Source organism: Asterias amurensis, chromosome 19 (assembly GCF_032118995.1).
Source record: "Asterias amurensis chromosome 19, ASM3211899v1".
NCBI classification, from domain to species: Eukaryota; Metazoa; Echinodermata; class Asteroidea; order Forcipulatida; family Asteriidae; genus Asterias; species Asterias amurensis.
Genome location: NC_092666.1, coordinates 13,542,346 through 13,569,398, shown reverse-complemented (window position 1 = coordinate 13,569,398; position 27,053 = coordinate 13,542,346). Strand labels below are relative to the sequence as shown.

The 27,053-nt window shown below is 37.1% G+C and overlaps 2 protein-coding genes across 3 annotated transcripts; one reads left to right on the top strand and one right to left on the bottom strand.

Annotated features, from left to right (window-relative positions):
- The first annotated feature begins 439 nt into the window (after positions 1–439).
- On the top strand, positions 440–9,598 carry LOC139951408 (uncharacterized). The gene is made up of 11 exons (XM_071950289.1): positions 440–496; positions 977–1,098; positions 2,117–2,440; positions 3,665–3,982; positions 4,354–4,479; positions 5,279–5,386; positions 6,383–6,410; positions 6,725–6,798; positions 7,226–7,366; positions 7,812–7,876; positions 8,971–9,598. Exons 2-11 carry the CDS (start codon positions 1,038–1,040, stop codon positions 9,220–9,222), a joined length of 1,497 nt encoding a protein of 498 aa, XP_071806390.1. The 5' UTR covers positions 440–496; positions 977–1,037; the 3' UTR covers positions 9,223–9,598.
- Positions 9,599–16,466: 6,868 nt separating this feature from the next.
- LOC139951324 (palmitoyltransferase ZDHHC3-like) lies at positions 16,467–26,887 on the bottom strand. 2 transcript variants are annotated; one of them, XM_071950168.1, is made up of 9 exons: positions 26,789–26,887; positions 24,908–24,996; positions 23,054–23,127; positions 22,772–22,884; positions 22,108–22,169; positions 20,652–20,745; positions 19,598–19,670; positions 19,260–19,386; positions 16,467–18,352 (listed from the first exon to the last, which is right to left on the bottom strand). In XM_071950168.1, the coding sequence occupies exons 2-9, from the start codon at positions 24,972–24,974 to the stop codon at positions 18,273–18,275; spliced, it is 690 nt and encodes a 229-aa protein (XP_071806269.1). In that variant the 5' UTR covers positions 24,975–24,996; positions 26,789–26,887; the 3' UTR covers positions 16,467–18,272. The 2 variants fall into 2 exon arrangements, with proteins under 2 accessions (XP_071806269.1, XP_071806268.1); XM_071950167.1 differs by lacking the exon at positions 26,789–26,887 and adding an exon at positions 25,784–25,902.
- Between the last annotated feature and the right edge of the window lie 166 nt (positions 26,888–27,053).

Sequence of the window (27,053 nt, the reverse complement as noted above, 5' to 3'; positions counted from 1 at the left end):
TTATGGTGGTTAGAAAGATGTTTTAAAAGTAGAATATAACGAGCCACACAAATGTGACTCGAAATTGCGCGGTTTTCCTTTTTGCGAAATAATACGGTCGGCCATTTCCGTCAAAAATTTGACTCGCACAAAATTGCATGCCGTAGTGGTTCACGACGTAAAAGGAAAACCACGCAATTTCTAGGCATGTTTATGTGGATCATTATATTCTACTCTTAAAATATCTTTCTATTCATATGCATTTCATAACGAACTGTTTCAAACACTTTCCATAGACCAAACTCGCCCGATCCAAGGCAACGTGTCCCTTTAATAGTCCACGTGTAAGAACGTAATTTATAGATATTTTAACCTTTAGCTTACGAAAACGAAATGTGATCAGTGAAGTCTAAGTATTATTATTTTAAGAATAGCCTGTGGTTTCATAACGAGTGATCTAAGCGAAGCATACGGGTCTACAAGGATTAATGAGTCAATAATCTTAACAAGGAACACGGTAAGACTCATCGCTAAACATTAGGTATTATACAAGATCGTTATTAGAGCTGATAAAAATAGCCGCTGATGCTGTTCCTGTGTGCTCAACCATGACATAACAAATCTGATGTGAACATTTTGGTGTGCTTCCCGCTGTGTGAGTCGGTAGGAAAGAGTGACAAACTATGCACAGTTTTTAGCATTTGAACACAGTGTCCGTAATAATGTGTTCTTACCAACAACCGAATGTTGCATTTTTTAGGTTTTCAGAGAGAGGTTTCTTAAATATTACTTCATTAAAGAGAAAAGAAATTCACATGGGGAGAAAATGTTTCTTGTACGAACTTTCTAATCAGTAAGCTGTCAAACTAAACTTAAACAATGACATTTTTATTAAAGAAAACAAATTGTAATTTTTGAAATAAAAACCCGAAAAACGCGTTCCAAAGTTTATGTTATATAGTGTTGTAACTAGTTTTTGTTCTTCGCATTATTTCAGAATACTTTCAAGGGTCGTTGAGGTTTATCATCACGACGGAGGTGTAGCGTTGAATATTAAGATGATCGCCATCTTCATTTCGTATCTATTGATAAGTTACCAGGCAAACATTATCAATGGTGGTAAGTCAATCATATAAATTATGTGCGAAAATAAAAAACAAATATATATATATATATATATATATATTGTGTTGTTGGTGTGTTTGTTTGTTTGTTTGTTTGTTTGTTTGTTTGTTTGTTTGTTTGTTTGTTTGTTTGTTTGTTTGTTTAGCAACCGTATACAAACCTTATGGTAATTGAAGGGAAAATTGAGCAATTCATTTTATTAGGGATTAAAGTCACCTGGAAATAGAATTTTTTTTTCTTTCAAACATAAGAGTATATGCTTACGAACAATAAAACAATTTTTTTAGTAATTGTTTGTCATTATTTATATGTTTAAAAAATATATAAAGTTGTTTGGGGGCTGACTCCGCCTACCCCTTTTGTGACGTCAATCGAGGCAGACTTTGCCTGCAATGCGTACAGTAAACACACGTGCAAAGTACATGTACGTCTAAGTCGTGAGTTGGTACGTTTCAAAAATTGTTTTTCTGCATTCAGCAGCAATACACCTGGTCGGCATTGCCGGGAAAAAAACAAAAAAATCTGTTTTTGAAACGTACAAACTCACGACTTGGTCCGTATACATGTACTTTGCAATTGTGTTTACTCTACGCATTACAGGCAAAGTCTGCCTCGACTGACGTCACGAACAGCGCCCTCTCGGGTCAGGGTCTACTCTTAAATTTGTAAATAACATAAGAACTGATTTTTTAAAACCTTAGTTAACTGTTTATTCACATTCCACTCATCAAAACACATATATTAGTGGCAAAAGCTTTATTTTGAAAAAATACCACTTCCAGGTGACTTTAAATTAAATCTGCATTGGCCCGATGTCGAATAAAGCAACAACAGATAACAGTGTTACGTGTTCTAAGAAATCATTAGTTTCTTTTAGTTTTGGTTTTATTTTCTTCAAATTTAAACGCCCCTTTCATAATAAAAATGCCATTAATTACCTCGTAGTTCTGAGCTAGCGATAACTAGATTGGATGTGGTGGTAAGTTCTTACATTGTATTTTTGTTGACGTAGGAGTACTGATGCCGTTAAATGTTTCATCGACCCCGAGTGTGACTGCCTTGCTTGGCGAAAACGCCACACTCGTGTGCCAATGGCAAGAGGACAATATTAATTGTACAACAACAACTTCATGGTTGAACTGCATTGTCTATGATGAAAATTGTACAGATCCAACATTTTTACGAGAATGCAAATTAGAGGCTTCAACTAAAACCCTCGGACACAAGATTTGCAACTGGACGATCACAAACGTTCAGTTGGAAGATGGTGGCAAATACAAGTGTCAAGTAACGGGCTGTGTACCTGAAGAGTCCTTCTCGGAACTGGTGGTTAATGGTAAGAAGTAGCCTTAGATACAAATACAAACACACACAACGGCTAATTTGGAAATGGCCTGAGAAAGTTTCCATTTAAAGTCACCTGGAAGTGGTATTTTTTTTGAATAAAGCTTTTGTCACTAATAATTATATGTGTTTTGATGAGTGGAATGTGAATAAACAGTTAACTAAGGTTTTAAAATATCAGTTCTTATGTTATTTACAAATTTAAGAGTAGAACCCGACCCGAGAGGGCGCTGTTCGTGACGTCAATCGAGGCAGACTTTGCCTGTAATGCGTAGAGTAAACACAATTGCAAAGTATACATGTACTTGTTTTTTCCGGCAATGCCGACCAGGTGTATTGCTGCTGAATGCAGAAAAACACTTTTTGAAATGTACCAACTCACGACTTGGACGTACATGTACTTTGCACGTGTGCTTACTATACGCATTGCAGGCAAAGTCTGCCTCGATTGACGTCACAAAAGGGGTAGGCGGAGTCAGCCCCCCAAACAACTTCATATATTTTTTTAACGTATAAATCGTGACAAACAATTACTAAAAAAATTGTTTTATTGTTCGTAAGCATATACTCTTATGTTTGAAAGAAAAAAGGTTCTATTTCCAGGTGACTTTAAACATAACACATTTTTCTAATTTATTTGCCCTGCAATGGCCTCAAAGTCCCGTATAATTTGATCACATTTCAAAACTTAAAGTGAAGGTACACGTTTGGTAATAACTCAAAACAAATATTAACTTAAAAACTGAGTTGGTACCAGGCATAGTGAGAGCTGTTGATAGTATAAAAACATTGTGGGAAACGATTCCCTCTGAAGTAACGTATTTTTTTTAAAGAAGTAATTTCTCACTAAATATTAAAAGACTTCTAGAAGTCTTTTATTCCCATGAAAGCACACAAATTCTTCCGACAAGGGTGTTTTTTCTTTCATCATTTTCTGGCAACTTCGATGACCAATTGAGCCCAAATTTTTACAGGTTTATTATTTTATGCTTATATTGGGATGAGAACACTGGTCTTTGACAATTACCAAACGTGCACAGACCTTTAAACTTGTTTGATGATGTATGCCTATACTAACGATGTAATAGGCTACTATTTCACAAAACAAACAAGCAAACACCACACAACGCTAAGAACAAACAGGTTACAAATGAGTACGTTTTATAGTAGGTGTAAAATCATGTTTAAATCACACTTTCTTGTAACTTGAACACAGTACCTCCAACCGTCATGGTTCTATCAAACCAAACTCACAACTTTGCGGAAATTGACAACGTCACGTTAGCCTACCCTGGTCCATACCGTCTAAACTGCTCAGTCTACGGCTCCAAACCAGCCGCTGAGATACGCTGGACCCTGAATGACCGAAACTTAACGGAGAATGTGACAAATACGACCGTCGAGAGTGGAGACACGGGTCTATGGAACACTCACAGCCAGTTGACGGGAATTGACGGTGGATCCCTGGTCTGTTTGGCAAGCTTCCCTGCTGGCTCTGCCATACCGCCACAAAAACGTCAGCTACATATACAAGGTACTAGTCAAATAATATCAATAAATACGAAGACATTAAAATAAGTAGATTTGAAATCAAGTCGTTAAAGGTACTGGACACGTTTGTTATTGTCAAAGACCATGATTCTCACTGGGTGTATCCTAACAAATTTTAACAAATTGTGAAAATTTGGGCTCATTTGGTCATCGAAGTTCCAAGAAAATCTTTGTAAGAAAAAAACACCCTTGTTGTACAACATTGTGTGTGTGCTTTCAGATGTCTGAGAAAGGCTTGAAATATTTCAGTGAGTAACCTATTTTCAAACACTACATTACTTCAGATAGAGTTATATAATGAAATGGACTTTCTATTTCGCTTAAAACAATGCCACATGCCATTTCAAATTGAAGGTGATTTGCAAACTGAACAAGCATCGGCAAGTACACATACGTCATCTGATACTACAGGTAGCAGCTATACACACGTGACTACATTCTCAACATCCAAGCCTACGATGATGGGTGACGTAACTGATGGTGAGTTTATGACACAAGCATATGACAAAAGTTGTTCCGGTTTTAAGCCATAATAATTAAAGATTTTTAGAATCCACTTGGTCTTACTATACAATACGCATGAGGAAACGAATCCCCACACTTTAACGGGTCCAGAGTCCGAATACGCGCGAGACCAGTCTATAAGAAAAACAAACAAAAGCCATGGCATAGCTCCCCTGAAAACTATTGCAACAATAATAACTAGACCTTCCACGGAAACTATTGTCGATCTCAGTTACACACAATAATTGTCAATGGAGTTGTTTCATCTGATATATATGTATTATTAACTCAAAAAGTATAGTTGACAGATGTTTCGACTGAAGCAGAGTTTTATTTGTGAGAGGTAATTTCTTAGCCTTCGAGAAAGATCCTTGCTAGAGTTGAAATATTAGGACACAAACTAATTGTTGCATTTATACCATAATATTTATGTCCTTTTTGGTTGGGAAAAAGTTTGCAACCGCTAGTTCTATTTAGCCTTCGAGACAGACCCTGCTAGGGTTAAAAACGCTAGACCACTAAGAATATAACTTTTTGGTTGGGAAAAAGTTTGCAACCGCTAATTTTATTTAGCCTTCGAGACAGACCCTGCTAGGGTTAAAAACGCTATACCACTAAGAATATAACTCTTGCATTTATACCCTAGCTATACTCATAGGTTCTTTTGTCTGGACAAAGTTTGCAAAAGCTATTACTATTTTAATTTCGTTTTTTTTATTTTTATATTAACTCCAGACTAAAATCTCTCCTTTTTATTACTTTCGTTTTTCCTCAGCAAAATACACAGTTTTGCCAATTTCGGTTTCTGCATGTTTCGTAGCAATTGCAGCCGTGGTTTTGGTCACTCTTGTTGTAGTTTACCGAAAGAGAAAGAAGAAGAAACGTAAGTTTGAATTTTTTTCTCTGTAAATGAGGATATTATTCAGGAAATGGTTTCAGTATTAAATAAAAGTGTAGAAAAAGGTACCTACCAATATTGGACGAAATCCCAAAATAACAGGTGCACATGTACATTACAAAAACTAAAAATGTAATTAAAAGCTTATGTTATGAAAATGTGTAAAACAAAATGTGTTTGATAAAGAAATACACTCACATAATCGCAGTAAAAACAAAACAAGTGCTTTAAAGACACTGCACACATTTGGTATTTTTTAAAAGACCAGTCTGTCTAACTTGGTGTATCTCAAAATATGCACAAAATAACAAACCTGTGAAAATTTGACCTCAAGTGGTCGTCGAAGTTGCGAGTAATGAATGACAAAACACCCTTGTCACACGACGTTGTGTGCTTCCAGATGCTTGATTTCGAGACCCGAAATCCTAAATCTGAGGTCTCGAAATCAAATTCGTGGAAAAATACTTCTTTCTCAAAAACTAAGTTACTTCAGAGGGAGCCGTTTCTCAGAATGTTTTATTCCATCAACCTCTCCCCATTACTCGTCACCAAGAAAGGTTTTATGCCAATAATTTTTTTTATGAGTAATTACCAATAGTGTCCACTGCCTTTAAAGCTGTGAATAACAAGTTTCAATAAAAGGACAACTTTGTAAATGGAAATTTTTATTAATTTAAGCCACAGACAAACTAAATAAACAAAATAAACGCCCCAGCAACCCAAATAATAGCCAGTAGCCACACCCACAACAAAAAGGGTAACACTCGAAGAATAAAATATACTGTAAAATAAAAAACAATCACCCCCGAAACATAAAACATAAAAAAAAGTAAACTTGCAGGTACAGCCATTATTATGTAATTCTCTTTTGGGAGAAATGTTGGTTCTGAAAATAGCTGTTTGTGGTCTCGACGTTTCAATCGGATATACTCTGCTGATCTTCAGACAATAAAAACGGTTCGTGTATTTTATATTTCGCAGGTCGTAGAAGACTTCCTTCGCAGCGAATGTAAGTAGTAATTTTGAGGAAATATATAAAGACTGCTAACAAGGTTATATCCATTGTTTTAGTTGACAAGTTTGGAACAACTTCAAAACTATAACGGCATTGTAATTATTTGTTGAGTAAAATTCAAACAAACAACTCAACTGGATTCCGAAGGTTAATGTAAATAGTATTTTTCAAAACATGATAGTACTAAACTTTACACACATTTTGCACCATATTAACTAAATATTTTTGTTTCATTGACGCCCTTTATATTAAAGAGCCAGTATAATTTTCTTATTTAGTTTTTCTTTTTTACTTTTTTTCTTTTTTAGCAGACCGACTGATCCTACTCGAATCAACAGACAGATCCCGACGGTAGTGGGCGCTGTTTTCAACCAAAGTGCAGGTGGGGAAACCTTGATTAACAGTTCAAATCAAAAGGAGGTTGTTCATTCGCCAATCCTATACGCCGTGCGTAGTTTTAAACTATGGGTGCGTTCGTTTAGCTTCCCTGGGTCGACCCCGGTGTGTGGCGGTTTTTTTTTCCCAGGACGAACGTGGGTAATTATCTGCACACGTTCGCCCTGGAAAAAACCCCATTCACACACCGGGGTCGACCCAGGGAAGCTAAACGAACGCACCCTAAATGCATGGGAGACTTTGCCATTGCTAGGTGGCAGCAGACTTACCATTGTTGGCCTTTACATTTTTTTATATAGTTTTTAGCATGCGCATCTCACCGAGAACAATGGAATTTAACTGGTACGTCTGTTGTCCCAAAAGTCTACTAGTACTACATAAGGAGTTTTTTTTATTTTTATTTTATTTTAAAGGAGAGAATGACTACCAAGAACGCGGTGACGTCATCACCGATCATGCGCCTGAGATCCCCGCTAGGGCGCCCCCACCTCTACCGAGTCAGGAACCGGTGAGTGCGGTCCTTGGAGCCCATCCCAGGCTTGTGCGGCAGTATGGTAAGTTCTGCAAATGGTATACCATTACTATACCGCTTTTTCAATCCGCGAGTCGTGGTCCCCAGCATGTAAAACGGAAGTTATGAATGCTAATCTCATGATACCTCAAGTCAAATGGGTCAGACTATTTCCTCTTCCAGACTCGGTTTGGTTTGTATTGATTCCCGCATGACCCTTTACCACCGTGATGCGATAGTACAAAGGTGTGAAATACTTTTGATCTAAGTCATGAATGATTTTTAGGGCAATCAATGGTGAGTTATTTTCAGTTGAAAGATGTTTCATCCAAGTTTCTGGATTGAACATTCACCGTTCAATGATTGGAAATACTCAATCTTTTTTAGACCTGCAGCCGGGGTGAAGAATTATTATAATGTGTTAAGCTACAAAAAAAAACCTTCCAAAGTCAGTTATTTAAATTCCACAAACATATTTTTTACTCAAGGTCACCAAGTTTTGTTCGACAACTTTACTCCCGTGAACAGCGCCACCAACAACGTGGAAATGAAGGTACAACGAAATGTTTTACTAACTTTACTATTTTTGTTTTGGGAAAGAACAGTTAGAGTGGGATATGAGCATGCCACCTCCGGATTAGTGTGCCGGTTTCGCATGCAATTATGTCCTCTATGCAATACTATCCGGAGGACATTATTGCATATGCAATAATGTGCGCCGGACGGTTTTGCATGTGCAATCGTGTCCGCCCGGACGCTGCTGCATAATGCAATTGTGTCCGCCCGGACACATATATGCGTATGCAGTTGTGTCCGCCCCGTGCAAAACTGTCCTTGTAGTAAATTAAACGCCCTTGGTCGACGGAATACGTTCGCAATTTTTTAACAAGCTAAGTGCATGTCATGAATGACATGGGAAATGTTCGGCCGTTGGGTATACGCTGCAATCATACGTGGATATTCATGCTGCATGTATGTAGGTTCAGTGCATGCACGCTCGCTTACGCGCGCACATACATGTACATGTACATGTACAGTCATATTTCCAACGGACGGTTTTTGCATAGCCCCGGACACGATTGCATATGCAAAAGTGTCCGGAGCGGACTGTATTGCATGGCGGACACAATTGCATCTGACACCGGCGATCTACCAACTGAGCGATCTAGCCCAAAATGTTGGTCGTCCTTTATTAGTATTGACCTTTCTTTTGTTGATAAAAAAACCGCCTTGGTGGGTGGCCGGCTGATTGTTAGTAAAACACCCAATCGTAAAAACAGATGTTTTAACAAAATTCAACATTTTCTGCAAACTTTCAATTAAGTAGAATACTTCTAATAATGGGTTGTTTTGTTTCAAACAAAATCAACAAATTTGGTTACTTTGTTACCAAAAATAGCGCCCTTTTCTTGATTTGCACTTATGGCTGTCCATAGTTTTCCAATCTGGGTTGGTAAAAACTCGGGCTGTGACGTTGCAAAAGAAAAGTCTTAAGATTTTTTTCTGGGCATCAGTCATCAGAAAGCCATCTGAACCTGTCACTGCTGCGTAGGCATGGATCCACAGAACGCAATAATGTCACCACTAACATCACCTGATTATAGTCCACGATGCGAAGTTTCAAATTATATTTACGATCCTTTTTAGGCGACTGTTTTAAGTGACGTTCGGAGTCACTCGGCGGAGCTCGTGTACGCCGATCTTGAACTAAACCAACGGGCCGATGTGAACCCGACCGTCCATCGAAGTGCCGAAGAGCCGACAGTCTACGCACGATTCAACTTCAATGAGCAGGGCGACTTCCAGGTATCTTCAGACGAGGACGGAGATGGCGCCCCTCCACCGGTGCCCCCGAGGAGGGTGAGATGGCCGTCACCCCCTCCGGAAGATCAATGGTAGCCAGGTCACATGACCACAGAGGGCGAGGACATGCCTTATTATCTAGAAGAATGCATTTAAAATAATTACAAAGCCCAATTTCATAAAAGCTGTTTAAAAATTCTGCTTGACAATTAATTGGCTTTGCTAAGCAAAAAATGAGTGGGATACTAGTCACAACAATGTAAACTTACTGTAATTTTGGCTGGTATTCTGTTTTTGGTAAGCAATACACTTTCCGTGCTCATCAACACATTTACGAATTGGGCCAAGGTTTTATTGCCGCGCCCGTACATGACGACATAATTTACGTTTTCTGAAAGCGCCATTATCGTACCTTGTACAATTTGTTTTATGTACTCAAAGAGTGTCATCAATCGTCTTTATGCACCAATAATATATATCACCACCTTAGGAAAAGGCGCTATATAAATGGTATTATTATTATTATTATTATTATTATTATTATTATTATTATTATTATTATTATTATTATTATTATTATTATTATTATTATTATTATTATTATTATTATTATTATTATTATTATTATTATTATTATTATTATTATTATTATTATTATTATTATTATTATTATTATTATTATTATTATTATTATTATTATTATTATTATTATTATTATTATTATTATTATTATTATTATTATTATTATTATTATTATTATTATTATTATTATTATTATTATTATTATTATTATTATTATTATTATTATTATTATAAAACCTTTTATCACAAGAGGGCATGACCGCTCAGGAAATACTTTTGACTTTGTGATGTACAAAGCAGCACAAATCTGCAAGATTCATTTTTGTTAAACATTATAAGACTGCTTTGGTTATTTGTGAAACAAAATTTCGAAATTAAAAAAAAAGAAATGGTAGTTTTAGGTTCGAAATGCAAACACTACAAACGGGCCCCAAAAGAGGAATAACATTATTTTTCAGAAATATTACTCTTTACCAAGTAAGGTTTTATGTTAATAATTATTTTGAGTAATTACCAATAGTGTCCACTGCCTTTAAAAGCTGCTTATAAACAGTATTATTAACTGTTTTCTACTGGTCAAAAACATCGATCTCCATAATGGTGAGACTTTAATACTTTTTTTCACACACACACGCGGACCAGTATGTACATACAGTTACTTTATAAAAGCGAGATGCATCACCAATAGGTAGAAGACAATTAAATAGACAACTATATGGTAAACAATAATGACGTCATAGCCTTTCAATTACCATTTTTTAATTATATATAAAAGAGGGCGCCAACATAAAAAAAAGCCGCTGAAAATCGACTCATGCCGTTTTCGAAACTACGGAATTGGTAACGGCTATACCTAGGTATGTTGTCAGGTAATTGGTAATCATGTGCTTTCTTAACGGGGGTAATGGAGCTTGTGGCGTAGCCGACGCTTATGAAGCCGTACTTTCGAGAAGACTAACCGCCTATCTAAGTCCCTTTCTTGAAAGTGTCAACTGCAGGTTCGTCAGAAACTGAGCTTGTTTTGGGGATCCCGTAGTCGTTAACACCAGTCTCCAATGTCTATCAGAGAAAACACACTATAACATGAGTTCCACTCTACACACTCTCCACTTGTTTGGAGACTAACATGATATAACACGAAACAAGTTTTCAGTTTGAAATTATTTGAATCTTAGAAACAACTTCAGACCGGAAGCCTTTCTCAGGCATCTGCAAACACACAGATTTATGCAAAGAGTGGTGTTTATTCTTTCATTATTCTTTTGCAACTACGATGATAAATTGAGTCAAAATTGTCACAGAATTGTTATTTTATGCATGTTGAGATACACCAAGTGAGAATATTAGTCTTTGAAAATTACAAAATGTGTCTAGTGTCTTTAACGATAACAACAAAACACCGATTTGAACATCTTGAGGCAAGACTATTATTCATTACCAAGTATTCGAAGTATACCAGCAGTAACTCTTTTGAAAACACGGCTTGTTTTGAGACCAATAACGAGTAAAGTATTAATTGAACACCTTGAGGCAAGACTATTATAAATTACCGTCTTCATCAGAGATAGCACAGCCCAAGCAATGCCAAACACAACATGCACCAATCAAGAAAATAAGAAGTATCCCAGCAGTAACTGTTTCGAAAACATGGCGTTTTTTTAGACTAAACAACGAATAAAGTATTAATTGAACGTCTTGAGGCAAGACTATTATTAATTACCGTCTTCATCAGATAAAGCACAGCCCAAGCAATGCCAAACACAACATGCACCAATCAAGAACATGAGAAGTATCCCAGCAGTCACACCGACGATGATGTGGGCTTCAACATTCTCACTAAACAGACTGTGGTGACCGTAGGAAGGTTGTGTCACTCGGCCATAAGAGGGCGCTGCAGTAAAAAATATTAAGAAAACTAAAAAAGGGCAGCTTCCTCTAAAAGAACACACAAAAAGCCACACTACCCTTACCATTCCCTCTTCCATCGTAGCCGAATATATACACCGATATGTTTAACTTATAAGCTAAAATTGCAGTTGTCAGAAATGATGTACCATCTTCAAGCTTCGATGACCGTTTTGAAGTGACGTCATAACACACCGTCATGTCACATGAGACAACTTTACAGGCACCAATTTCCAGGGAATCTCCAAGAAGATAAGCCATTCATATTTCAATTAACTATTACATGTATTGTGGATCGTGAGACAATGTTAATAAAAAATACCCATGTGCTACCAAAAATAATTTCCGTAGCATTAACTGCAGTTGGTTGCCTCCAAGTTGCCTGCAAAAATATTCCTCGCGTGACAAGTCCCTAAAGGCCGGCTTTATAGTCCGAGTCGCGCGATTGAAATCTTGACGCGCAATCATAAAAAAACCCACAGTTTTTAGGCCTCGGTCTTAGGATCGCGCGCAAGTTTTCCATCGCGCGACCATCGCGCGACCGACTATAAACCGGCCTCAAGTCTAGCGCATTATTCGAGAACATCATATTACTTTTGTATCAAGGAATCAACCTTGCGCACTGTAGGTCTCAACATGTCTTAATTGTTTGAGTACTTGCGAGACTTCCACTGTCTTTCCAACCGAATGGAAGTGGGAAAACTCACCTTGAATTAACGACGGTAGACCCAGAAGAAGCTGCAGTAACACACAGCCTACCACTGTGCATCGACTGCAACAACGCGCCATCTTTAAATCTGACACTTCATGTGTGTCTGGAAGCGACGTTTAGATAAAACTGGAGTTCGGACCCTCCCTTGTGTAGTAGCAACTATAGTTCAACTTCAGATGAATTTGAAGTGTGTATTTTTCTTTTATAATGTGTATAAACAGAAGGAACAAAGGCACTGCAAGTCAAAAGGTGTTTTTTTTCTTCAAAACTAGGAGCCCGTTAAGTGTCTGGGTAGGGCGTGGTTTGATAGTGGTGGTATGGGGGGGGGGGGCTTGTTTTGATTATTAACTATACTTCTTTTTAGAAATGGTTTACCCATAGAACAAATTAATAATTATTAAATGCTATAATATACTGTTGACTTGGTCCTAGCCCCAGTGTGTATAAGAGACGGTTGTGTACACTCCTCGAACCAGTCTGAGATCATCAAACAAACCGTTGAAGGTTCCTGTAATATCTCATTCTTCACAGAGACTAATATTGCTCAAATTAATTGTTAGCATAACAAACGTACTTGGTAACGAGCAATGGAGAGCTGTTCATAGTATGAAACATTGCATAAATGGCTGCCTCTGAAATAAATGTACTTTTTGAGAAAGATTACGCATTATATGAAAGCACACAAACTTGTGCAATGGGTGTTTTTTCTTCTTCATTATACTCATGCAACTTCGATGACCAATTGAGTCAAAATTTTCACAGATTTTTCATTTTATGCATATGTTGGGATAGGCCAGGTGAGAATATTGGTTTTTTATAATTATTACCAAAGGTGCCCATACAGTGCCTTTTAAATACTTGTCGATAACAGTGTCGGCTGAGGTCTCGGTCCCGGATGAGGAGTGCACAGCTTGCAAGAAGACAAATCAGTCTCCTGACGATGACCAGAGCAAGCTAGTCGAAACGTTGAGACCAATCTAAGAACTGACTCCGCCAGTCTCCTGACGGTGACTATAAGAGCAAGCTAGTCGAAACGTTGAGACCAATTTAAGAACTGACTCCGCCAGTCTCCTGACGATGACTAGGGGGAGCTAGTCGAAACGTTGAGACCAATCCAAGAACTGACTCCGCCAGTCTCCTGATGATGACTAGAGCAAGCTAGTCGAAACATTGAGACCAATTTAAGAACTGACTCCGCGGTAGTGCAGTTAAAAACGATCCTAAGCTAAAGTAGTAGTCCCAGTGGTTTCTTCTTTTCTATACCTTCCGCCCAGGTAGGAAATAAAAAGCAGGACAGTTCTTTTCAGAACTGACAAGTCTCTCGAAAAATCCGATAAATCTACTCCGCGGTGTAGTGTAGTATAGCAAGGCAGTTTACAAACTTTATCTGGCAAGTAGATACACAACACCGCAAACCAAATATTATATAAAACAAATTGAGTTTGCATTTTAGTATTTCAAAGAGCCAAACCCAATCATCCACCTTCACTTAAACAAATAAATCAAACATCTCTTTTTACTCTGGTGTAAACTCTTTATTGATATAACCTCACTTTGCGATAGAGAAAAACAAAGTATGGCACATAAACAAAGATTTTTTTCTTTTAAAACATTGCATATACTTCCATCTCAATATTAAAGTTAATCTTTCAACAACATATACATTTACAAAGGCGGTTTCATACACTAATCGTGAGGAACACATTTCTTAATTTTATACATTTTTTTTTTAAACAAGCTTTTAAAATAGTGACCTAATAAATTGTTTTTCGTTCATATTCAGAATGCCACATGATGGAAAAGTTAACCATAAACACTAAATGGAAATAATTATTATAGCACTATTAAAAATACAACATAAATAGGAAGGTTACTACATTATTACGTAAAAAACTTTAAAGGAACACGTTGCCTTGGATCGAACGAGTTGGTCTATAAAAAGCGTTTTGTAACCATTTGTTATAAAATGCATATGGTTGGATAGATGTTTTAAAAGTAGAATACAATGATCCACACATACTTGCCTCGAAATTGCGTGGTTTTCCTTTTACTTTGCGAACTAACACGAAATGTCAAAATGTTGACTCCCATAAATGGCCGACCGTGTTTGTCGACGAGGTAAGAGGAAAACCACGCAATTTCGAGTGATACTTGTGTGGATCATTATATTCTACTTTAAAAACATATTTCTAATCATATGCATTTTGTGTATCTACTTGCCAGGTAGAGTTGTTCTTAGGGAACTGTCTTGCTTTATTCTTCTTTATTCTAACAAATATACATCGATACCTCACCATGCAATGCCTCAAATCCTACATATGCATTTTATAACAAACGGTTACAAACGCTTTTCAAAGACCAACTCGACCGATCCAAGGCAACGTGTTCCTTTAATAAATGGTCCCTACCTATAAAACAGCCTTCAATTTCACTGAAGTGACAGAAACTTGTCACCCATCAACATTTACCCCGTCAGTTTCACTTGTGGTTTATTACTTGATTATTTGAATTAAAAACTGACATCCCCTGAAGGTGATCCCTATGCTGCCACTTCCCAGTAAACTTGAGTGTGATCACTGGATTCGAGTTATAGGTTCAATGGCTTCTAACTGGCACCCCTGAGCAAAGATATTAGAGAGGTTTCGTTTTCGACGACTGATGGTTCTGCGACGGTAATGATGACATTTGGCGTCATCTGCGCATGCGTCGGCTTTGAGGACAGTCGTTCCTCAATTTCTACGACAGTACTTGGGATGAATCTGCGTTGTGCTGAAAACGACAACGTTTGGCTGAAAAACCGTCGCAGAACCATCCGTCTTCGAAAACGAAAACTCCCTATAGACAAAAAATTAATAGGGAGAGCGCTAACATGAGGGTTATTTGGTAGAGCGCAAGTACAATTAAGTTTTCCTTGGAAATAGACAACATACACTTGCATCATCCCTCCGCCACCTTATAAGTAAAATTAAAAAAGGTTTTCTCATTCTATTTTGATTGGTCGGTGAACCAACTTGTGAACCTATCGAAGTTAGAACACTTGTTAAAGGAACACGTTGCCTTGGATCGGACGAGTTGGTCTATGAAAAGCGTTTGAAACCGTTTGTTATGAAATGCATATGGTTAGAAAGATGTTGTAAAAGTAGAATATAATGATCCACACAAGTAGCACTCAACATTGTACGGTTTTCATTTTACGTCGCGGACTAACACGGTCGGCCATTTATGGGAGTCAAGTTTTTGACCCCCATAAATGGCCGACCGTGTTTGTCGACGAGGTAACACGAAAACCACGCAATTTCGAGGCATATTTGTGTAGATCATTGTATTCTACTATTACAACATCTTTCTAACCATACCAATTTTATAACAAACGGTTATAGAATGCTTTTCAAAGACCAACTCGACCGATCCAAGGCAACGTGTTCCTTTAATGTTTGCAGTTAAAAGCAGGCAAAACAACCGGACAGATTCCCGTATCCTGCCACCACCTTTCTTCACCCAAAGGAATATCTCATTTGAGTCAATTAGAGAAGGTAAAGATTTACCGGGAATCTATAGTTAAACTGAGTAACTCTATGACTTAAAGCCATTGGACCATTTCGGTAAACAGTACTGTCCAAGGCCAACACTTCGTGTATTACAACTTCTATATTAAATAACAAACCTACGGTGGCTGATCTCCGCCAACAAATAAACACTTTTTCAGTAGGGCGTTATAACGCCCTAATTTAGAGCGTTATAACGCCCTAATTTAGGGCGTTATAACGCCGTATAGGGCGTTATAACGCCCTACTGAAAAGGTGTTTATTTGTTGGCGGAGATCAGCCACCGTACAAACCTGTGAAAATTTAGGCTCAATCGGTCATCGGAGTCGGGAGAAAACAGCGGGAAAACCCACCCTTGTATCCGCGCGTTTCGCCGTGTCATGACATGTGTTTAAAATAAATCCGTAATTCTCGCAATCGAGAATTGATATTGTTTTACTGTTTTCTCAAAAAGTGAAGCATTTCATGGAATAATATTTCAAGAGAAGTCTTTCACCACTACCTTCTGTAAACCCTGTAAGTTATTTGTAAATCTGTGAACTTTTTTTTGTTTTCTGTACCGAAAGGTTCCAATGGCTTTAACCCTGGCCTATTTGAAGAACAATGGAGGAAGACATTTATTTCTGCCTTATCTTTTCTTAAATTGCACATCACGTCTAAATGGGATTCAGAACAACCTGAGAACAAGGTTGCCAAAAATATACTATTATTATCTGGAAAGACCAAACAACTATCACTTAAATGACATAATATCTATAAAGGGTTTACCTTGTTTAGAAAAAACTTTGGCTGTAACATTGCAATACAAATAAAAGGTCTATGCATAGCTCTGGCAGTTTGTGCATAATAGCGCCCTCTGTTGGTGATGTTTTGTGACTACAGATTACTAATATTAGAGTGTGGTTGTTGAGCATATTATTTTGGAAGGCCTCAACCTAAAGACAGTAAGGGGGGTTGGATTTCATTTTTTCAAATAAAACATATACAAATTAAAATTATAACAATTATTATGGGGGTGTCATGCCCGAGCGGTTAAGAGCACCAAATTCAAGCTCTGCTGATTCTGTTCAGCAGTGTGTGAGTTCGAATCCCGGTCGTGACACTTGTGTCCCTGAGCAAGACACTTAACTATTATTGCTTCTCTCCACCCAGGGGTAAATGGGGACCTGTAAGGGCAGAGGTGGTTCTTGTGATTGATTTAGCTGAGTAGCACATTTGTTGCACGAGGTTGTATACTCCCCAGGGAGCTGAGATGGCTTAAGGAGTGAATTAAGGCCCAGTGACCAGGGGTAATAATTTGAAGCGCTTTGAAACACCCATTCGGGAGTGAAAAAACGCTATATAAACTCAAATATTATTATTATTATTATTATTATTATTATTTTATAAAATGGAATTCAAGCTTCACAAATTAACTACCATAAATTTTTGCAACTATTTCAAGCTAGAAAAAAGGAAAAAAACCTGAAGAAAAAAAAATTGTTAAACAAACTGTCAACCCAAATGACCAGAGTCCATTTTCATAAAACTAGGGATGAATGTGAACATTCCCTGAACAAATTACTCGCAGGTCTGGGGCCCTCTTATTCTAAACGTCAAAGGTCCTTGAAAAATGTATTTGTCACAATGTGGACTATTTCTTTCTCTCGTTGGACAGCCCCCACGCAAACAACCCAGACCCAAACAAGCAATACAGGGGAGCACCCAAAATTGAATTATCGTTACAAATAAACTTCTTATATTCTAATAAAAATAAACACACAACATTGCATATGATAATCACCGAGTAAAATTACTGTACAAAAAAAAAATAATGAAGGAAAACTCTTGAGTTATTTTAAAAATCTCAACTATGAATGCTAATAGCAAAGTGATTGAATTGAGTGAACCCATAGGATCAACTCTTGTTTTTTTTAATTCCCGTAATTTAGATTCTACTAGAACCCTAAATTGAAGGCATGTGGTTTGTTCGATGGAAACCTGACGTCCTGAAGTCTCCCAATGGGGCAAGTCTAAAGCCAAAGTTTTCATGTTTAAATAAATTAATTGTTTTCTGAGTAATTACATGTATGCAAAACCCTTCAACTGTTTTTATGTTGTATTGTTGCACAACTATTAACTATCTGTTTACTGTGAAGATGCATTCACAACATGATATCATATTGCAGGCGGCCATCATTCAAAAGCACAGTATTGCATGGTCAGACAGTAGGAGGGTTGACTGTGTTCTACGTACACACATGCCTTCATCACATGATACTATTTGCAGATCTATCATTCCAAAACCACAGTGGATGATATTAAAGAGTCATAACGTATGGGGGTTAAGGAACTAATAATAATAATAATAATAATAATAAGACTTGACATGAACTGACTGTTACCAGCTGAATGAGGCGGTGTTATACAACTTCCCAGTTGGGGGGAATGAGAGGAACTCGTCGACTGGAGCGCCAAGGTAGGATCCAACACAATATGGGCCCTGCAGATTCAATTCAACAATTCAACATTTATTTCCAAATTCCTCAATCAACATAATAAAATACTACGTAAACGAGTAAGCACAGCTTGTGTTAGGGAGTGTCCAAACAAAAACAATAACAGTAGAGTTAAAGACAGTGGACACTAATGGTTATTGTCAAAGACCAGTCTTCTCACTTGGTGTATCGCAACATATATATAAAATAACCAACCTGTGAAAATTTGAGCTCAATCGGTCGCCGAAGTTGCGAGATATTAATGAAAGAAAAAACACCCTTATTTCGAGACGTAAATTCTAAACTTGAGGTCTCGAAATCAAATTCGTGGAAAATTACTTCTTTCTCGAAAACTACTCCACTTCAAAAGGAGCCGTTTCTCACAATGTTATATACTACCAACCTCACCCAATTACTCATTACCAAGTAAGGTTTTATACTAATAATTATTTTGAGTAATTACCAATAGTGTCCACTGCCTTTAATACATACAGAACAGACAAAAATACAAAGCACATGACAGATAACCAAATAGGAAATAACGTCGTTGGTTTTTGGAAGACTCCATTCTAGGGCATGAATTTCGATGGAAAAATCACCAAAGGCCCTTTCACAAATTCAATTTAATTCAATTCAAAAAATTGATTATTAAAACATGTACAGCAGTTAAGAAACTGCATGAACTGTAATAAGCAAACATCATAACATGTTAAAAATACATCAAACAGAAACATGCATGGCGTGCAACAGCACTGAAACAATGGATGCATTTGATTATTTCACAGGTGATAATTGTGTCTGCCCAAGTGTCAGCCACCACAGGTTTTTGGTGGCTAAGAGTGTAAATCCCAGGTACACACGGGAAGCTATTCGAAAGCACCCAATAAAATCTTTGCAGTAGGTGTCTCTTACCTTTGCCAAACACCTCTCGAAGCAAGGTCATTTTGTTTTTTTGACCTTTGACCCGATGACCATTGGTAGCGCCACTTTTTAGTTTGACCTGCTCGACCGCCGTTTCCTCTTCGAAAATTGCTTGTACCTATAAAAACAGAGTCATCAAAAACATTCGTTTCAGCAAACCTCTACATTAACTATTTTGTTTAGCTTTAACACCATCAGTTTTTTTTGGTCGGTTAAGTTTTTTGCAACAGCTATTTCTATTTTTTCATTAATTTTAAGAGTGAATCCGCAAGGGAAACCCAGACGCAGGGCTGGGGAGGGAAAAACAAAATTCAAAGTGATCATCTTACCTGGTCACACCCAATAGCTATAACAAAAAGGCCAAACAGGAGAGACAGAACCACTAAGACGATGCTATGGGCTCTGAAAAGAAAAGAGAACATAAATTAATTAATAGCAGCATCTTCTGTAAATTTATGACATACAGCGCTGTGCTTGTATTTGAAACAGTGGCTGCGTTTGATTGGCTAAGCACAAAGGGTAAAAATGTGTGTCAAACTAAGGCCACATTAAAAAAAAATTGTTGATCGTTCTTTTTATTTGCAGATGGAAGAGGGAGGGAGGTTTTTTTTTTTCATATGAAATAAAAAATCTAAAAATCATCACAATCACTATAAAACAGAGGGTTTGTGTGTTTTTGATGTTTTCAATAGTTTTGTCAAACAAATTTAACTCCTAGATGACATTTTCTGTAAACTTTTCAAACAACTAAGCACAGTGTAAGCCCAAGTAAATATTTGAAGAATTGTTCTTGCTTTGCCAACATGAATAAAAACCTTCTTTAAACATCTTTTCAAACCTGTACATTTTGAAAAAAATATCAGCTGAAAAATCTAGGCAGTAAAAGAGATATCCAGACATGTTTTTATGATAAAAAAAGAAGAAAAACAAAAAACAAATGGGGTTGGGGGGTTTTGAACAGTCGGGCGGGGACGATCAACAATTTTTTTTGTATAGTGGCCTAACTGTGGCCATTGAGAACGTTTTTTGTTTATTAGGTCACAAGCAAGAATACTTAGGGCTGATCTTGATGAACCCATGTAGAATGAGCTCAAAACATAAAATTGTTACATGACATACATGTAACAATTAAAATTTATAAGGTGCTATCCCATCAAGATCATAGCGCACTAGAAAGAAATTAACATGGAAAAAGGTGAGTCTTAATAGGACTTTACGAAAAGCAGATAGAGTATAAAATTCCCTTATGGCAGTAGGGAGATTGTTCCAAGTCATTGGCCCAGCCACACTGAAGGCACCAGGGGACTGGACCTGGGTCAACCCAGGGTCAACCCAGGGAAGCTATCTATTTGAACGCATCCAGTATAAGAAGTGAAAACTTACATTCTGGCATTTTTCTGGATCATGTTGTGGCACATTGGGCAGTCATATAACCAGGATATGATTACAATAAGAATGGCATGTATTCCTGCAACACCTGTAAGACAAATGATAAATTATTCATTTATTTTGTCTTATTTAAACCAGGGTAGCCCCACCAGGTGCTCAATGAACTGTTCTCCCTTGGGGACCCTTAAGTTCTATCTATTTGTCATTTCTTCATAATCTATAATCTATAAACATATAGACAAATTAAAAACACTAGTTTTCCTTTATAGATTTTGAATATAAATACAACTTTATGGGTCAGTCACGAAAAACCACAAATCTATGTACTAATACAGCTCAAAAGAAGAGTAATGTATAAATTATAATAACCTTTAAAAGCAAATTTTAGTTCTGACAAAACTTAAACAGTGCCTAAGCAGAAACTCTACCCTAGCAGGACAACATACAATACGACACAACAAAAAGGGACGAACAAAAAAACATAATGCCATGGTATTAAAATACTCATTAAGTCAGGAATGATATTTCGCCATTAGAAAAAAGTAAGACAAAATACAAGGGCTTCTCTATAAAACAATATACTTTCAGGCAAATATTATTACAAATTTTAATAATTTGTCTGGGGAACAAAACAAAAATCGGAACTCAGATTGAATTGGGAAGAATATATTGCATGTTAAAAACTCAGTGTTAACGAACATAAGGGATGTTAAATACAGCATTTCAAAAAGAACAGATCAAAGGATGTCAAACAAACAAAAAGCAATCAAAATCAGGTAATATGAGCCAATCAAAAAATGCCAATCAAACAAAAGTTAAAGGAACATTACATTAATTGGTTTTTGATGACGAAACCGTTGCTGGCAGTGTAAGCACTTTATGTAATCAACCATATACCTGAACTGACAAACCTGGAAAAGTTTGAGATCGATCGGCCATCTGGGTCACGAGATAATGAAAAACTAATTACACATTTTGCATTGTATCAATGCCAAAACAAAAATAAATAAAACAAAACGCTCACAGAGCGATAAACTCCAAATGCGAATTTAGATTATTTGTTTCTCATCAATTATGACATTTCAGACAGAAATATTTCAAGGGATGTTTTCAACTATCATCATCATTAGACCGTGTAAGTTTTATGTTAATCTCTGATCTCCACGATTTTTGTTTTTGACTAATTCTGTAATGTTTCTGTAACCAGTAAAAACTGGCAACTATGGGCCAATAGAAAGCAGACAATCTATACAGTGAAATAATATGAAAATTTGCAATAAAACAAAGGTACCAATCAAAAGCTGTCACACGAAACACTGGACCAATCACAAGCTGTCAACAAAACTGCTGAACCAATCACAAGCTGTCAGACAAAACATTGAACCAATCACAAGCTGTCAGACAACACAGTGAACCAATCAAGCGTTTTTAATCAAAACGATGAACTTACCAACATAGAATAGAAACTGTATGAAATACTTTTGGTTGAATTCCCCTACACAATTATTAATCCTGCAAAACGAAGAATTTTTTTAAGATACATTTATGAAATCTAAAATTGAAGTCTAATATTTATACACATGTAGATGCAACACTTGGCATGCTTTGATTAACAATATAATTATAAGAATTCAAACTGCCATGGGGCTAAATTTGTGGTCTAGGACAGCGCCACTTCTATAGACCTTTTCGCAAATACCATTGCGCAAGCGCAGACTGTTGAATGAGGTGCACTGTGGGATAGATATGGATCAAATTTGGACACCAGCTAGACCAAAATGCACCTAATTCCAAGCTTTACGCGCACGCCCCAGTATCAGGCATGTGAGTAACTATCCATAAAAAAGAACAAAAAAGAACACCAGGCAAGAAAAATAGAGCAAAATATAATTGGCCTATACTTTTGTACACAGAAAGTGAAGAAAAGAAGAGGAAACTCAAAATCCAAAAAGGAAGAAATCAGCTGAAAAGAGGAAGTCTCACATGCCTGCAGTATTTCCGAAAAGGTCTATGAGGACAATTTCAATTTTTTATTGAAACCTTGCAACGGGCACATCAGCAAAAGCACAGGATGGGCTCATGGGAAGGGGTCAGTAACGCATCCTATTCCTTACCAAGGGCAGTGATGATCCATTTTGCGTATACATCGCCGACAGATACGACAGTGGTGTGCCCTCGGTGGCCGATATGCTTCACATTTCTGGCAAACGGTCCAATTTGTTCCATCCTGTTTCAGAAATATCAGTTTGATAATATCAGTTATCAATCTACATGTATGACCATACCTTCCCTTCAACTGCATGTGAACATGGCAACATTTCAGCAAAGGCGACATACATAGTGTGACTGATAAGAATACCCAAAAAGGAACAAGTAACTGGTTATAGGATCCATACCTTATGAACAATCTTTTTCGGAATCTGACCGGACCTCATATTTGCCAAGTCAATGCTGGGCAGTGGAACAATACCTGGGAAAAAATGAAGAAGTGACTCTGGATTATTTCTTTAAAAGTATGAGTGGAATAGGACTTCAAAATTTTGGACAAACTTCCTGGCTCTTCTTAACCCAGAATTCTGAGCTTGCATCCCCCATTCTTCACTTACACGTAAGTTACAGGGCAAGTATAGCACTGAATATCTGCGCTAGCTGTTTAACTGGACTAGGCCTGGGCGAATTATTCGAGTATCCGGTTAATGGTGAATAGGTTTTCCTATCCGTAACCGCAAATGCCTTTTTTTTAACCGGATATCCGCATAGGGCGCGAATAGTTGTTCATAAACCGGATAGTTCTGTAATTACAACCAAGTAACCGGATATTCTTTAATATCCGAATATCCGCGGATGTCGGGCGACAACTGACATGAATGCTTTGTCTGAATCCTGATGTTTTTGTCTGAAACTTCTATTAAGACAGCATAAAACATCATAAATTAAGTATTTAACTATGCTCACCTCCGTGAAGAGTTAAAACAATGACATTTCTGACGTAATTTGTTCAAAGATTTCACAAGTTTTCCTTCACGTAGAGTCATCCACGATCAAAAGAAAAAGCAAATCGCCATCTTTAAATTAGATCCAGTCGTTTTTATGAATGAACCGTGTGACACTGTCTAAAACTTATATCAATCCGCCAAGAAGATCTCATTCACAAACAGCGCCCTCTAGCGACAATTTTTTTAATTTTTTTAAAATTTTTATTTTAATAGGGCCCTTTAGCGGCGAAAAAATTTATTCAAATATCTGGTTAACTTCGGATAGTTGGCCAGCGGTATCCGAATAACAAAATTTCACTATTCGCCCAGCACTAAACTGGACACTATTGGATATTGTCAAAGACAAGTCTTATCACTTTGTGTATCTCAACATGCATAAAATAACAAACCTGTGAAAATTTGAGCTCAATTGGTTGTTGAAGTTGAAAGATAATAATGAAAGAAAAAACACCCTTATCACACGAAGTTGTGTGCTTTCAGATGCTTGATTTCGAGACCTCAAAATCCAATTCTAAGGTCTCAAAATCAAATTTGTGGAAAATTACTTCTTTCTCGAAAACTACATTACTTCAGAGGGAGCTGTTTCTCACAATGTTTATAATATCAACCTCTCCCCATTACTCAGTACAAATTAAGGTTTTATGCAAATATATATATTTATTATTTTTTTTTTTTTTTGGGGGGGGGGGAATTACCAATAGTGTCCACTGCCTTTAAAGATCTGTTGGATTGCAAATGCCTAGTAACCTGGAGTAAGCACGTGAAATTCGCTTGACGCAAGAAAAAGTTGATCCAATTATTACTGTTGAAGACGAACACTGTTGTAAAGCTTGTTGATCTCTGCTGTCAAGGACTCTCAAGACCGTTTGATTCTGGTTTACTGACCCCTTTTTCATAGCATAATCCGTTTTGTTTTGTACAAAGCCTAGACTTGGTTCCAAGTCTTTAATCGTGGCTTTTTAGTCGTCCTGAAAGCTGCTACAAACAGCGCCCTCTTGTGATCTTTCTTCGTCATTTAGCCTACGAGTTAGGGCGCGTGATAGCTAATATTATAATGTGGGGGCGTTTTTCGTGGCTGAGATGCAGAAGAATAACTGCAATCTAAGACTTGAATCAAGTCTATACAAAGCCCAGTCCTCAGTCCAACAGAACCAAATGGTGGATTTTAATGGACTGGGGATGTTTTTTTTTTTTTTGTTTTTTTTTGGGGGGGGGGGGGGTGTTTGTGCTGCCAGAGGAGTTCAGAAATCTTACCTGGATCTGACAATACGGCCCTGAGGTGTGACATTGTTATCATCAACACAATCAGGTTGAATACCATTCCGTGAAAGGCACCCCATAAGCTGTGTAAACAAAAAACACAAAACATGAAATAAATACAAGTTCCAGGCTCAAGCAAGCCTCGTGAACTTCACACTGGACCACACAGGCCTGAGGATGGTAGTGTCAGTGTTTTCGATAATTGTAACCTGGTAACCCTCCTCCAATAATCGTAACCTGGTAACCCTCCTCCGATAATCGTAATCTGGTAACCCTCCTTCGATAATCGTAACTGTCAGGACTGTCCACCCGACGCAACGGTGGAGAAGGGTTAATTTTTTTCTAAAAATCCTAGAACTATGGAGGTTCGTTCGGATAACCATCCTTATGGCGCCACCACTTTTTCACGCATTTTTACAAAAAGGGATATCTCAATCTCATTGAGATCGAATGAAAAAGTGGTGGCGCCATACGGAAACTTTTTCGTTCGTTCCGCTACCGTCTCACTAGCGGAACAAACCTCATAATTATCATACTCGTCATAGGTAGGGTAGTAGGATAGTTCTAGGAGTAATCGCAACTACTTTGTTATTCTCTAATTCTAAACTATTTTGTCATTGGCTAGGGCCTATAGTATAACATTATATCTGACTGTAGCTGTCTAGCTTGAGCTACATCATGGAGGTAGAAACTACATCATCGCTTTGATCACGGTAACTGTGCAAGATAATATGAAGTAATTAAAGCGCCCTCTTGTGTTGACAACATCATCGTCAAAAAATACGACAGACGAGTTTACTTTTGTTTTTTTTCAATCATTATTTTAATGATAAATAAAAGCTTATATTACAAAATTCAAACTGTCAATACCTGTCCACCATTGTTGGTATGATGAGCCATTGTATAACAACATAATCCGCATATAAAACGGCCCCATAAGTAATAAAAAGGCACACGATTCCACAAGGATCGTTCCGAAAGACGACCATTTTGTTTCTGGTGCCTATATTGCCGGCCGGCCCCACACACTAATAAGTATCCGAAAGAAATAGTGCGCGTTAGTGTCAGGCGTTATTACTAAACTTTACTAAGTCCTTTAATGTAACACTATTTAGGAATTATTTCTTCAAGAAGCAGTCCTCAGAACGGATCCTTGTTCCAATCTTCAGATTAATTATTGAAGAATCTAGCTTAATTTAGAGTAATTTTTCGTATTTTTCCAAATTAGTATTACTGACTTATTGGGGCTCGTCATCGGTTTTCGTGTCACACAAATGACGTCAATGCACTGGCAAAAACGAGTCACTCCACACTCCTCTACGGAAACTTTGAATATAATATTTGATACTACGTTTGGAAGGGTTTCCTGGTTTTCAAGAGATATTTGCATGAAAATTTGATGTGACAATGTATCAATTTTACTACTATACCACGCGGGTGCACATACATTTGTAAAAACAAAGGCGAAACGGCAAATTTGATTTATGCAAATTATGCAAATAATATTACCGTACGAGGGTACTTCTCTCTATTTTTTTATACTTTGTTTTGTTGGGTTTCAAGAGACTTTTGCTTACAAATTTGATTTGGAAATATTATCTAAATTTTACTCTAGAGTGTATGCACACAAACATTGTTGAAATATAAAGGTAAAAATTACAATTTTTAATTTATATGCAAATGTCCATAATTATTTCCCCTGCTTACTTTTTCTACTTTTTTGAGGGTTTTAAGAGACTGTTAAAAAAAATCGTTTCTGTTGCATTTTGTTATAGGTCAAGCCAATGTTTTTGTAGACTATGATCACAGATTTGGAACCAAGTATAATACTGTTTGTCTCATGTCAGCGTATGATAATTGTAAGCACATAAATACCTGGTGGGAGGACTGTTGTTGCCAGTTTAATTACTTCGGATACTTGTGCTGTGCAATGAGACCGGCTGAAGTTTGAAGCAAAATGGGCACAAGAAACAAGGGTTATGTTTTGGTCAAATACCGTCAACTATCATCGGTCACTTTCAATATTTTTTTTTACCCAGAAACAACAGGAGGATAATTTTAGTCAACTTAATGTGACCAATACCTATAATTGCTTAATTTTGCCGTCAAGATGTTTCAGGTGAAATCTTGTTACCCAGTT